Genomic DNA, 12,645 nt, shown 5'->3' on the forward strand with positions numbered 1-12,645 from the left:
TCCCCTTCATCCTATCCCTTTCTTTCCAGAATGTTTGGTTTAGACTTCTAAATTTTAAGTTTAAAAATATAAGCAAATATACAGAATATTTATACCACTGTCCTCTCTTTACATGTATGTCATACCAGACTCACCTTTGTCACCTTGCTCTATGTTCGGTAAATCAGTCCATGATCAGCTGACTTCTTAAATAAGCCAAGGTCTGAAACTGCACGCCCTGTGGCTACTACTAGCTGGTGTGCAGGCCAGGCCCATGGCTCTTGCACAAATGCCATTGTCTCCCTGGCTGGATTTATGCAGAGTTTGAATGTAGTCTCCACCTTTTTGCCAGTTTCCATGTTTACTGAGAGCTACAGGGAAGTATTTGTGGGGGCCTCCTGTGGTGTTTCATTTAAAAGGGGATGCTAAGTGGTGATGGAGACCCTGCCAGAAGGTTGGGGTTACCTAACCACCAGGACAGTAAGTGTGCTCTGCAATCAGGGAGCTGCTTTTGGACGCACTTTATCTTCAAACTCAGTTTTGTAGAGGTCTCTTTCATGAGCAGCTTCAGCAGTCGTGTTAGGAGTGTGATGGAGTAAAACACGGAAACAGAAACCTCTGTGTCCAGACTACTAATAGCATCTCCAGAGCTCCCAGCTTCAGGATCCTGAAGGTTGAAACCATTAACTATAATAACCTTTAACTCATTAGAAGTTGAAGCTCAAGCTCATGCTGCCACAGGTCAGGAAATCAGATCCTTAGATTTGTTCTGAATTTCTGATATGACCTGTGCTCTGGAGGCATTTAATGATTTGCATATTGTTAATACCCAGCAACAGAAAGTTATTTTTTGTTGTTTTGCCATAATTTGACTCATTTGCAAGGATGTACCCAACTAGTATAAATTGGTTTGGGATTACATTCACTTTTTTTTTGCTGTGGCCAGAGTTTCTGCTAGGTACAGGACTTACTATTCATGACCTCGAGCTACATTCAGTGCAGATGAAGGATTTCAGCAAACTTTGTCCACTGCAGGAAGTTGGGGTCCTATGGCCGGTTTAGGTTGCATATGAGCCAGAGTCCAAGCCCACCTATTACCCCAAGCCCTGTGCTCTGCCCAGCAGGTTGCCGATTTAGGTTCCTTTTTTATTCCTCTGTGATTCTCTCATTCAGTACCTTGCCTTTGAAGCTCAGCACTACCCTGCAGGAGCTGCACAGAAATTTTCCTAGCCTGTTTACTGGGCACAAATGTTATACCTTGCACCTGGAAGCTTGCCCAATGTACCCAAAGCTTTTTGGAAGGAAACTGTTTCTCCAAGGGAGTTTTGAAACTGACTTTCCCCAGTGAAGGAACCCATTAAAAAATTGTGGAAACAGCCTTCCTCAGTCCTAAGAGCAACCACACACTTGACAAGAGACTGTGTGATGTAAACCAGCCTGAATGTCCCCATCTTCTCTCAGAGGCTTGACTGGAAAGCATGATAAAATGTGAGAAGGGGCAGAGCCTGGAGGGTGCGGGCTGTGTTTTATTTGGATGTCAACCTTTTTATGCTGCCATAACTCTCCTTTTTGGCAAGGGGTAGAGCAATAGAGCAGTGTGCCCTTGGGACTCCTGAGACAGAATTGGAGTGGGATGGCTGTGGGTTCCTCTGAGTTTGTCTTCTCCCTTTACTGCCTCAACAGATCGGCACACAGAACAGCCTGGAGCTTCTGGAAGACCCAAAAGCTGAGGTGGTGGATGAAATTGCTGCCAAGCTTGGCCTGAGGAAGGTACTGAGGCATTCTGCTGGCCTTTGAATGGGGTACCAGGGCTCTCTGTTGGGATCATTGGGGTGGGTGGCATGGCCAGGCCTTGTCTGGGACTGAACTCCCAGCTGCCTGAGGTCAGGTGCAGGCCCAGCATGTTGTAAAGCCTGCTTGAGTCTTGTGTTCCTCAGGTTTGAAATAGAATATTTCTCTGAATTAAAGTAAAATGAGGGGCAGCCCGGGTGGCTCAGTCGTTTAGCACTGCCTTCAGCCCAGGGCCTGATACTGGAGACCTGGGATCAAGTCCCATGTCAGGCTTCCTGCATGGAGCCTGCTTCTCCCTCTGCCTGTGTCTCTGCCACTCTCTCTGTGTCTCTCATGAATAAATAAATAAAATCTTAAAAAAAAAATAAAGTAAAATGAAAACAAACAATCCCTATACTGGGGCTGTTATGTTGAAATCTGCAGGCCTCACTCCCTGAGGACAGCTTCAAAGGGTGTAAGAAAGAGGCAGCTGGACGCACATCCCTTCTTCCTGCCCAGGAAGGAGCCTCAATGCTGAGCTGTGTGTCTTGCCCACACACCGTGGCCTAGCCTCTTAGTAGGAGCCCTTCCTTCATGTGTCCTTGCAGCTTTGCAGCCTGTGACAAAGGCCTGTGCACAGGGTTCACTTCCTGCTCTGGGCGCTTGGAGCCTCTGGCCATCTTCCGTCATCAGTGGATTTCCTGTTTCTAATTTAGATGTCTGAACATGTGAGCTTTCCTAGTTTTACTGGACAGTAAGACAACAGGGAAGAAGTTTAGAGTTTGTTGATCTGGTTTGTGTCACATCCTTGGTGGAGCTCCCAGGAATTTACAGTAGGGTTTCTACATGTGTGTATGGAACGTGAAATTGAATACCTCTTAGAATTTCACAGTTAATAGCTATGTAAGTTTTATCCTTTGTTTGTTAATCAACTTAGTGGAAAACAAACTCCCAGATAAACAGGAACATTAGAAAATGTGCTTAGAAGCCTTGGGAGGAAAAAAAAAAAAAAAAAAAAAGCCTTGGGAAGCTATAGAACAAAGTCATTTTAACAAAAGCTTTAAGAAAACAGTTCCTATTGTTTCTAGTAAGGAATCACCATCTTTTTTTTTTTTAAAGTAGGTTCCATACCCAGCAGGGATCCCAGCATAGGGCTTGAACTCACAACCCCGAGATCAAGACCTGAGCTGAGATCAAAGATCTTAACCAATTTACCCGACTGAGCCACCCAGGCACCCCAGGAATCAGTGTCTTGATTTAGAGTCCTATTTGGCTTAAATTTTTGAAGTTTCTCGTGTTCAAAAGAGAAACTAGTGTAACTTTTTGACCTTTTTTTTTTGTTTTAAACATACAGTTCAGTATCACTGTAGTTCTAATAGATCTTGAAGTGACTTCAGTGTCTGAAACTCTGGCTCTGTTGCTTTAGCTGACTTCAGCCTGGCTTTGGCTCTGCTTTACTCATTGCTTTGGCTCATTTACACTGCAAGTCTCCTTTTCTTTGCTGTGTCCTCTACGGGTTTTTTTTGTGCATTGGGGTATTTTTAAAGAAAATAAAGTTCTGGGCAGCTCGGGTGGCTCAGCGGTTTAGCACCGCCTTCAACCCAGGGCCTGATCCTGGAGACCTGGGGTCAAGTCCCACATCAGGCTTCCTGCATGGAGCCTGCTTCTCCCTCTTCCTGTGTCTCTGCCTCTCTCTCTGTGTGTGTCTCTCACGAATAAATAAAATCTTAAAAAAAAAAAAAGAAAAGAAAAGAAAATGAAGTTCTCCACATTTGCCTGTTCTTGTGTGCAGGAGATGGGTTTGAAGAGTTCTGTACAGGGTTCTGCTGGACAGGGTCATGGGCACCACTTCTCCAAAGGATGTGGACTTGGGGTCCAGCCCTGCTTGTAAACCTCCCAGCCCAGTTACAGTTCAGGAGGGGCAACCAGCTGTGAGGTTCTTGGGCATAGGAGGCCTAGGAACCCAATAGACAGGCAGCTAAGACTGTGGCTTGCCCTAGGGATGAGGGTTTTAGCTTCTTGGGCCCTCACATGCTGTCTCCAGTTCTGTAGCAAGGAGTGTAAAGGAGCCTCTGGGCAAGGACTTTGTGGTGGTGGTCCTTATTTTAAGTACCTTTTCTAGGGAGTCTGTTTTTTATGGAGAAAGCCCTAGCATCTCAAATAGCATTGTCTCTCTTTGCAGTGTCCGCATTCTATTAATCTTGTTCACCCCTGGGGTTTCCCCCGAGCCCAGCACAGTGCTGGGTATAGAGTTGGTGCCATGGAGTTTCTAACAAACAGATGAGCTCTGCTCATGCAACATCACCTCCAGTCCAGCAGCACCAGAGGAGAATGGCCGTTTTCAACTGAATGGAGTTTGAAAGTCCTGGTAGTATACTTGAGGATCTGACTCCCCTAGAAGGAAGTAGCTCACAACAGTCTATTACTGAAACATTATTCTGAAGGTCTTTGGACAGAGGCCAGAAAGCATTCATTGCCTGTTTCAGGGAGAGGTGGCTCAAAGGATACTTTCCTTTTCGTTCAGGTTGGCTGGATATTTACAGACCTCGTCTCAGAAGACACCCGGAAGGGTACCGTCCGATATAGCCGTAATAAGGTGAGGGGTAACGGGAGTGCCCAGTGCCCTCCTAGCTTAGCCTGCAGCTCAGTTACAAGCCAGCTCTGGCTCATGCCTGCATGGTGGCTGTGTACAGCTCCTCCTGGCTTTTAGACCAAATTGTTTTCAACACCAGTGCTCTTGATAAATTAAGGGTGGGTCTCTTGATGGTGTCTTGTAGAGCAAACCCCCTGGGCCTGCACCAGTGTTTTTTGGAGGTCAGCCCGTAGGGGATGCCTGATGCTTCTGGCCTTTCTAGTTATTCGTGGTGGGAGAAGAGGGGCCCGAAAGAGCTAGGAGCTGTAGGTGTTTGTTTCATGCAGTGTTTGACAGGCTACCATTTAGTTCTTAATGTTATCTAAAGAAGAAATAGCATGTTTCCACATGATGTTGTAAAATGTGATACGCCGGCTCTTTTCTTTTAGGACACCTATTTTCTGAGTTCGGAAGAATGTATCACTGCAGGAGACTTCCAGAATAAGCATCCCAACATATGTCGACTCTCTCCAGACGGACATTTTGGATCTAAGTTTGTCACTGCGGTGGCAACAGGTGTGTGTTCTGTTCCTCTTTTGGCACATTTTCATTCTTAGCTACAGTAGATTTTCTTAATGTTCTTGTGGGGCACAAATTCCACTTTTTGTTTTGTGTTAAAAATCCTAAAGTTACCCACATCACCTACAAAACTCCTAGAATTGGGGGCTCAGCGTAGCTCTTCTCTCATCTGCTCACGTTCCATGTCGAGGCCAGTTTGATTCTGGATCTCAGCTCAGGGCTGCCTTTGCCACTTCCAGCAGCCAAAGAGGACTCTGGTTATGCAAGAGAAAGAGATTTACTATTGGTTACTTATTTTTGACATTATGAGCAAGAGTTTTTTTTTTAAGATTTATTTATTTATGATAGACATACAGAGATAAAGAGAGGCAGAGACACAGGAGGAGGGAGAAAGGGAGAAGCAGCCTCCATGCTGGGAGCCCGATGTGAGACTCGATCCCGGGACTCCAGGATCGTGCCCTGGGCCAATGGCAGGTGCTAAACTGCTGAGCCGCTCAGGGATCCCCAGCAAGAGTCATTTTAAGACACCATGTCCGTGTGTGTGTGTGTGTGTGTGTGTGTGTGGTGATACATATATTTTGTACTATATATATCATAAATATATAATAAAAAAATTGTGGCCCATAAAAAGGTACTATCACAATCTTTAACAAGCTTTACATATGTTGGCTTAGGAAAAAACTGGCCATAGGCCTATACAATTTAAAAAGAATAGGAATTTTAAGGGTGCCTGTGTGGCTCAGTCAGTGAAGCATGTACCTTTGGCTCAGGTCATGATTAGGGTTCTGGGATTGTGTCCCACTTCGGGCTCCCTCCTCAGCAAAGCGTCTGCTTCTCCCTCTCCCTCTCCTCCTAGCGTGCTCACTCTTGCTCTCTCTCTCAAATAAATAAGTATAAATAAATTAAAAAATAAAAAACAAATAGGAGTTTTAAACTTGGAGAACCAACTCATGAAAGCCTAGTCTATTTGGTCAAATTTTTTTTTTTTAAAGATTTTATTTATTTATTCATGAGAGACACACACAGAGAGAGGCAGAGACACAGACAGAGAGAGAAGCAGGCTCCATGCAGGGAGCCCGATGTGGGACTCAATCCCAGGTCTCCAGGATCACGCCCTGGGCCAAAGGCAGGGGCTCAACCACTGAGCCACCCAGGCATCCCTCAATTTTTTAAAGTAAACACTAACCTGGAACCTATGAAGACCTGGTTTCTACTGTCACAGAATTGATAACCCAATTTGTTCATGGTAGTCAACCTTCCCCTAGTTCTGTAGAAAGAAGCACTCCCAATTGAACAAAACCAGTTTACAAGTAGCCCAAACATGTAAGTTACTGGATCCCCTGTTAATCCCAGTTGAGGCTGTCACACTGAGAATCATGAAGAGAAACACTGCCTGATTTTTAAAGATCCATGGATTTAAGATGCAAGTGGATTAGTCACTTTCTTTTTGAAAGGAAAGGTACTTTTGAGGCATGAGAGGCAGTGGCAGCATCTTTCACATGCTAGTGTGAATTAGTTGAAGTCTTACCTGAACATGTGAACATGTCCCCTTCCTTCTGCTAACTTGTTCTCACACTCCTAAAGATTCACCATGGATTAAAACTCCATGTTTGTTTTTATGCATATGTATAAAATATGGTTGAATCTTTTTCTTCTTTTTTTTTTTTAAGATTTTATTTACTTGAGAGAGAACATAAGCAGGGGAGGTACAGGGGGAGAAGCAGACTCCCTGCTGAGCAAGGAGGGCTCGATCCCAGGACCCTGAGGTCATGACTTGAGCCAAAGGCAGATGTTTAGCTGACTGAGCCCCCAGGTACCCCAACAGCATCGTACATCTTGTACCTCCAAACAGTTTGCTGTTCCCCTGCGTCAGTGGTTTTTGACCACAAGCACACACGGAGCGGCCCCACTGTGCTCCTTCCCTACCTTCCCTGCTGCCCTGTGGAGCTGTTTGAGCTGTGCTTGCTGTACCCCATCCCTGAGTTCCTGATGGGCTGGGAAGGAGCTGGCCTGTGTGTTTGTAACCATTGCCCAGGAGACTGTTGCATCTGGGCTTTATGGTGCTTCTGCAGGCACTGTGCTCGCAGCTCCCCTAGAGCTGCTGCTGAAGCTGCAGGCTCCCCCTTGCCTTTCCCTGCCAAGAACAACTCTAGCTTGAGACCTGTGGAGGAAGAGAGAAGTATGTGTGGGTTTGCTCTTTGGAAATGGATCTAGTGACGGATCTAGTGGAAGGAGGATGCATAATTTAGCCCAAGTGTAAACTCCTTGCCCCGATGCTGGCATCTCTGTGCCTTGGTAGGCTGGCCACCCTGGCCACCCATCCACATCTCTGGGCCGTGAGATTCCCTTCTTGAGGCTGCCTCCCAGGCACAGAGTTCTTCTGCAACAGGCCCTTTCCTCCCACATGCAGGTTTCCTTTGCAGATTGACTTGAGAAGGAAACAATCATATTGTTAGCTTGTCCCACTGCCTCTACAGCCCAGCCAATATTGGGTTTCCGGAAAGGGTAAAGAAACCCATTAGAACTTGGTGTCTTGTTCCTCCACATAGAGAAGGAGAGCTTGCAATTCCTCTCTTTGAATCTGCCTTTTTATTTACTTTGCATTATTTTGATTAACATCTTGAATGGAGAGCCAAACGTTCCCTCTTCACCTGACCAGCAATGGCCCTTTAACTGCAGTAGGGAAAAAAAAAAAAAGAAAAGAAAAGAAAACCATTTTGTGTGAAGATTGGTGACAACCGGCACTTAAGATCAGAAAAAGAGTTGTATATATCGGATGCTTTAAGATGCTGTCTACCCAAAGCTCTGAAAGACTTTAAGATAGGAAGTAATACCTAACCACAATACCATTGAGTTTTCGTAGAATTGTTACATATGATAATAAAAACCTGCCTGTTTAATCTCAAAAATCTTTTTTTTTTTTTTAAATCAGTCCTTTGTCTTTATTAAATCTTTTTTTATTTTTATTTTTATTTATTTATGATAGTCACAGAGAGAGAGAGAGAGAGGCAGAGACACAGGCAGAGGGAGAAGCAGGCTCCATGCACCGGGAGCCTGACGTGGGATTCGATCCCGGGTCTCCAGGATCACGCCCTGGGCCAAAGGCAGGCGCCAAACCGCTGCGCCACCCAGGGATCCCAGTCCTTTGTCTTTATTAAAGAGAGCTAGAAAGAGATTATACCTGGCAACCAAAGGGTGAGGTACTAGGCAGAAAGGTGGGTTGGGCTCAGGCCCTGGGGAATCACAGGCAAACTGATGGCCTGGGAGGAGCCAAGGAGACCAGTTCCTGGCAGCAGCTGAAGAGATAGCCAAGGGTGAGCTTTCAGGCACTGGGGCAATCAGCTGGTTCTGCAGAGGATGCAGGGTAAGTTGGGCTGGCCTGGAATTTACCTGAGGCCACCCTGCCTTGTCTACCTAGATCATCCACTGGTCCTGATCCTGTTCGTTGCCTTCCATGTGGACTAATGTTGCCCTTTTTTTTTAAGATTTATTTTAGAGAGTTTGTGCATGGGGAGGGGCAGAGGGAGAGAGAGAAACTCCAAGCAGACTCCCTGCTGAACTCGGAGCTGGACTTGGGGCACCTGAGCCAAAACCAGGAGTCAGTTGCTTAACTGACTGTGCCTCCCAGGGACCCCCTAATGTTGCTTTTTATTTTTTTTAACAGCCTTCAATTTCACAAATACTGCTATTTTTCTGTTTCTCAAAGAGAAATCTCAAAGAGATTTTTTTTTTCTCTAATGACCCATCACACTTTAATGATCAGTCTAAGAGCCAGTGTAGGTTTACAACGCCCAAGGTTAAACAAGAGCCAGATGCACACACAGGGGTCGGCGTCACTGTGCTCCTTCACTGCCTTCCCTGCTGCCCCTTCTAAACCATTGCACTCATCTTTGGTGCAGGAATGGTATTCCTTTTTTTTTTTTTAATTAATTAATTAATTAATTAATTAATTAATTAATGATAGTCACACACATAGAGAGAGAGAGAGGCAGAGACACAGGCAGAGGGAGAAGCAGGCTCCATGCACCGGGAGTCTGATGTGGGATTCGATCCCGGGTGTCCAGGATCGCGCCCTGGGCCAAAGGCAGGCGCTAAACTGCTGTGCCACCCAAGGATCCCCAGGGATGGTATTCCTAACCCTGAGCACACCAGGGGGTGAAGCGACCTGTATCTGCTGCCTCGACGCTAGTGAGTGGTCACAGCCAGCTCTCCTGAGTGTGTGAGGGAGGGTGACACCACGCATAGTTTTGGAACTAGGCTTGTTTGTTGAGTGGGCCTCTGGAGCCCATTTGCGTTTCTGGAAGCCAGCTACTATCGACCTCTGGTGTGCAAATTCGAGCAGATGGCAGGCCCCTGGCTTGTGCCCTGTTAGCTGGTTCTGCCCGAATCCTTCACAGTTCTCTGTTTTTCCACCAGATCTGGTAAATGTTTGAAAGCCAGATGGAAAAATTTTCTTTTTTAATTTTTTTGAAAATTTTTTTATTTTTGGGGAAAATTTTCTATTCCCTGATCAGTAACTAACTTTGTTTTTGTGAAAGAAACTAAAATGGAGATGTTGAGCATGGTTTGTTTGTTTTTTTTGACGGTGGTTTTAATTCTCCCAAACTAAATAATTCCAGACAATAAAGTTGTCAGAGCATATAACCTGATGGCAGGAGCGCACGTGTGTGTGTGGCGGTAGGAGTCCGCCATGTGCACTGTTGCTCTTACCTCTTCTAGAGGCTCAGGGTCCACCTTTGACAGGGTGCCCATCCATCTCTTTAGGATCTCATCTCAGCTAGGTTCCTGCTCAGCTTAACTTCACCGAATGGTTCACTCTTAGCAGCTTTTGCGCTATCCACGTCCCTAATTTTAAGTCACATTGCAGGTTTTATGGCATGACGATTGAAGAGAGAGGTAGGGGTGAAAGGCACAGTGAAGGCAGCAGCACAACCTAGGCCCCTTGCGTGCTGGCCCTGGCTCTGTGCCGTGTCCACACCTCCTGAGAGGGGTGCTGGATGATGGTGTGGTGGCCCTGCAGGCATCTTGGGGGTAGAGCTGACGGTACAGACACTGGCATTGTTTTCACCATTTGTCCTGTCCGTCTCCATCCCCCCACTCCATTCACTCAAGTTCGGAAGTTTGCTGGGATGAGGGCTCTGTCTGCCATTCTTGCCTCTGGTGTTTGTAAATCAGAGCCGCGGTACGTGGTGACACCACGCATAGTTTTGGAACAGGTATTAGAGACCTGTTGGGGGAGCTGTGGTGGCGTCTCCCAGCTCTGCATCCGAGGCTGTGTGCTCAAGCTACTCAACAGGTTATTGTCCGACATTTTTGAATTCTTAGCCCAAGACAGACTCTGGAGGGTCTTTTCGTTGTGTTGGTCCAAAGTGATGAGTAACAGATACAGACTTGGTTTGAGTCTTCTCTGGTGGATTTTCCATGAAGGTCTCTCTCTCGCAGGTGGTCCCGACAACCAGGTCCACTTTGAAGGGTACCAGGTCTCCAATCAGTGCATGGCATTGGTCCGTGACGAGTGCCTGCTGCCCTGCAAGGATGCCCCTGAGCTCGGCTATGCCAAGGAGTCCAGCAGCGAGCAGTATGTGCCCGATGTGTTCTATAAGGTAAAAACACCACGGCGCAGAGAGAATTGTGGGTGGGGAATAGCTGAATGCTGACTTGTGTCAGACTCCACTGTCCTGTCAGCCACTTGTCCTCTGGTGGCTCAGAACCCACTCTGTGGGTGAAGGCATTGCCAGAGCACGTTTGGGGCTTCTGACGGAAAGTAGAAATAACATGCGCTGGGCTGGGGATATGTGATCAGATCAAACCGTTGCCACACAGACACAATTTCCATTTCTGAACGTGAGAAAAGTGGATACATCAGCCTCAGCAGGAGTAGAAAATGGAGCCATGTGATTCATCCACGCACTCTCCTCAGGACACCAACGTGTGAGCTAACAATTTAGACGCATCATCGTCCATTACTAAATCTTTGTTTCTTGCGAGAGCTATTAAAGCTATTTTCATTGAAGAATGTCCTGCTTGAACAGGTAGGAGTTAGGTGCTCTCCTCTGCGACTGGAGAGTCCATTGTTCCTGCTTCGAGGCCAGGTCCCTTCTTGGTTCCCGAGTGGGCAGCCTTTGCGTTTCTCCCCAGTACCGTCCTGCTGCCTGGAGGGTTCCTTCAGTTCTCTCTCCTGCAAGGCAGCTTTTGTCTGTCTGGAGGCTATCTTGTCTTCGTTTTGCAGGCTGTTTTCACTGTATAAAGAATACTAGGGGGCAGCCCAGGTGGCTCAGCAGTTTACCGTCACCTTTGGCCCAGGGTGTGATCCTGGAGACCCAGGATTGATTCCCGCATCGGGCTCCTCTCAGGGAGCCTGCTTCTCCCTCTGCCTGTGTCTCTGCCTCTTTCTCTTTGTCTCTTATGAATAAATAAATAAAATCTTTAAGAAAAAAAAATGCTAGATTGATGGGTTGGTGTCACTGTGACTCTGGACGTTTCCAGCGGGAATCCAGCTGTCCCCCTCATGGGTTCCTTCATCCATAATAAGACTTTTCTTGCTGCTCCTTCTTACGTTCTCCTCTTCTTACTGCTTTCAAGCAACTTGGTCCTGATGTGCTTGGGTAGTTTTCCTCATTTGTCCTGAATTTGGGGTTTTTTGAGCTTCTTGGGTCTGTGTGTTTGTGTCATTTTTGGCCATTGTATTCATCTCGTGTGGCAGCCGTAACAAGTCGCTACAAACAGGGTTGCCGTAACCACAGTGCTGTGTTCACTCACAGCGCTGGCTCTGGGCAGCGCTCAGCCATCGCGGTGTCAATTGGGCTCTGATATTATTATTATTTTTTTTTGGGGGGGGGAGGCTCTGATATTATTATCTGCAGGGAGATGTTGGCAGCACCAAGTACCTGGGCACCTCGCCCCACGCACTTCACAGAGAGGCAGTCTGCTGCTTCTCCCTGGAGGCCTGCCAGGAGTGTGTTCCTCTGATTGCTGCTTCCCTTGCACTACTTGACAGGCTCATGTCTTTCGATCTGGCCTGTCTAGCTGCTCCAAGGTCGTCTTCTGACTTGAAAGTCAGTGGAAAAAAAAAAAAGAAAGTCAGTGGATTAGTCATCTTTTTTTTTTTCTTTTTTTTTTTTTTTTAAGGCATTATTTTTTTATTCCTGAGAGACACACAGAGAGAGGTGGAGACACAGGCAGAGGGAGAAGCGGGCTTCCCTGCAGGGAGCTCGATGCGGGACTCAATCCCAGGACCCCGGGATCACACCCTGACCTGAAGGCAGACGCTCAACCGCTGAGCCCCCCAGGTGTCCCTGGATTAGTGACCTTAATGCTATCTGCAAAATTCCACCCTGTACACTCCTGAAATTTGCATCATCTTGACAGGGAGAATGGCTGTGTGTTTGAACCCCCTGTGTCTAAGATGTGGTCATCCCAGCCCCGTGCAGAACTGGCTTCTATCTGCAGCAGTGGCCTTCCACCAGGGACAGAACCAGAACTCCTAACCCCTCGTGCTCTCAGGAGTGGGGAGAGCCTCAGCGTCACTCCATACTTCACTCAGTACTCTGTCTGGGTTTTCCCTGTTCACCTGTGTTGTTTCTCGGTCCCTCCTACCGGCAGTACTTTTTGCCTTGAGCACAGGCACGCTTTGGAGATATTGCGGGTTCAGTTCCAGACCACCACAATAAAGCAGATAGGGCAATAAAACCAGCCAGATGGCATTTTTTTGGTTTCCCAGCGCACGCAAAAGTGAGACGTGTAGT

General features: G+C 46.8%; 1 protein-coding gene across 2 annotated transcripts in view; it reads left to right on the plus strand.

Moving 5' to 3' along the window:
• Positions 1 to 12,645, plus strand: part of NPLOC4 (NPL4 homolog, ubiquitin recognition factor) — a 65,754-nt gene that overhangs the window by 29,621 nt on the left and 23,488 nt on the right. For both annotated transcript variants that reach the window (XM_038546327.1, XM_038546328.1), the window contains 4 exons: positions 1,663 to 1,749; positions 4,274 to 4,345; positions 4,771 to 4,897; positions 10,343 to 10,503. In XM_038546327.1, the coding sequence (XP_038402255.1) occupies positions 1,663 to 1,749; positions 4,274 to 4,345; positions 4,771 to 4,897; positions 10,343 to 10,503 (447 nt within the window). The remainder of the gene's footprint in view (positions 1 to 1,662; positions 1,750 to 4,273; positions 4,346 to 4,770; positions 4,898 to 10,342; positions 10,504 to 12,645) is intronic.

This window comes from Canis lupus, chromosome 9 (assembly GCF_011100685.1).
Source record: "Canis lupus familiaris isolate Mischka breed German Shepherd chromosome 9, alternate assembly UU_Cfam_GSD_1.0, whole genome shotgun sequence".
Taxonomy (NCBI): Eukaryota; Metazoa; Chordata; class Mammalia; order Carnivora; family Canidae; genus Canis; species Canis lupus.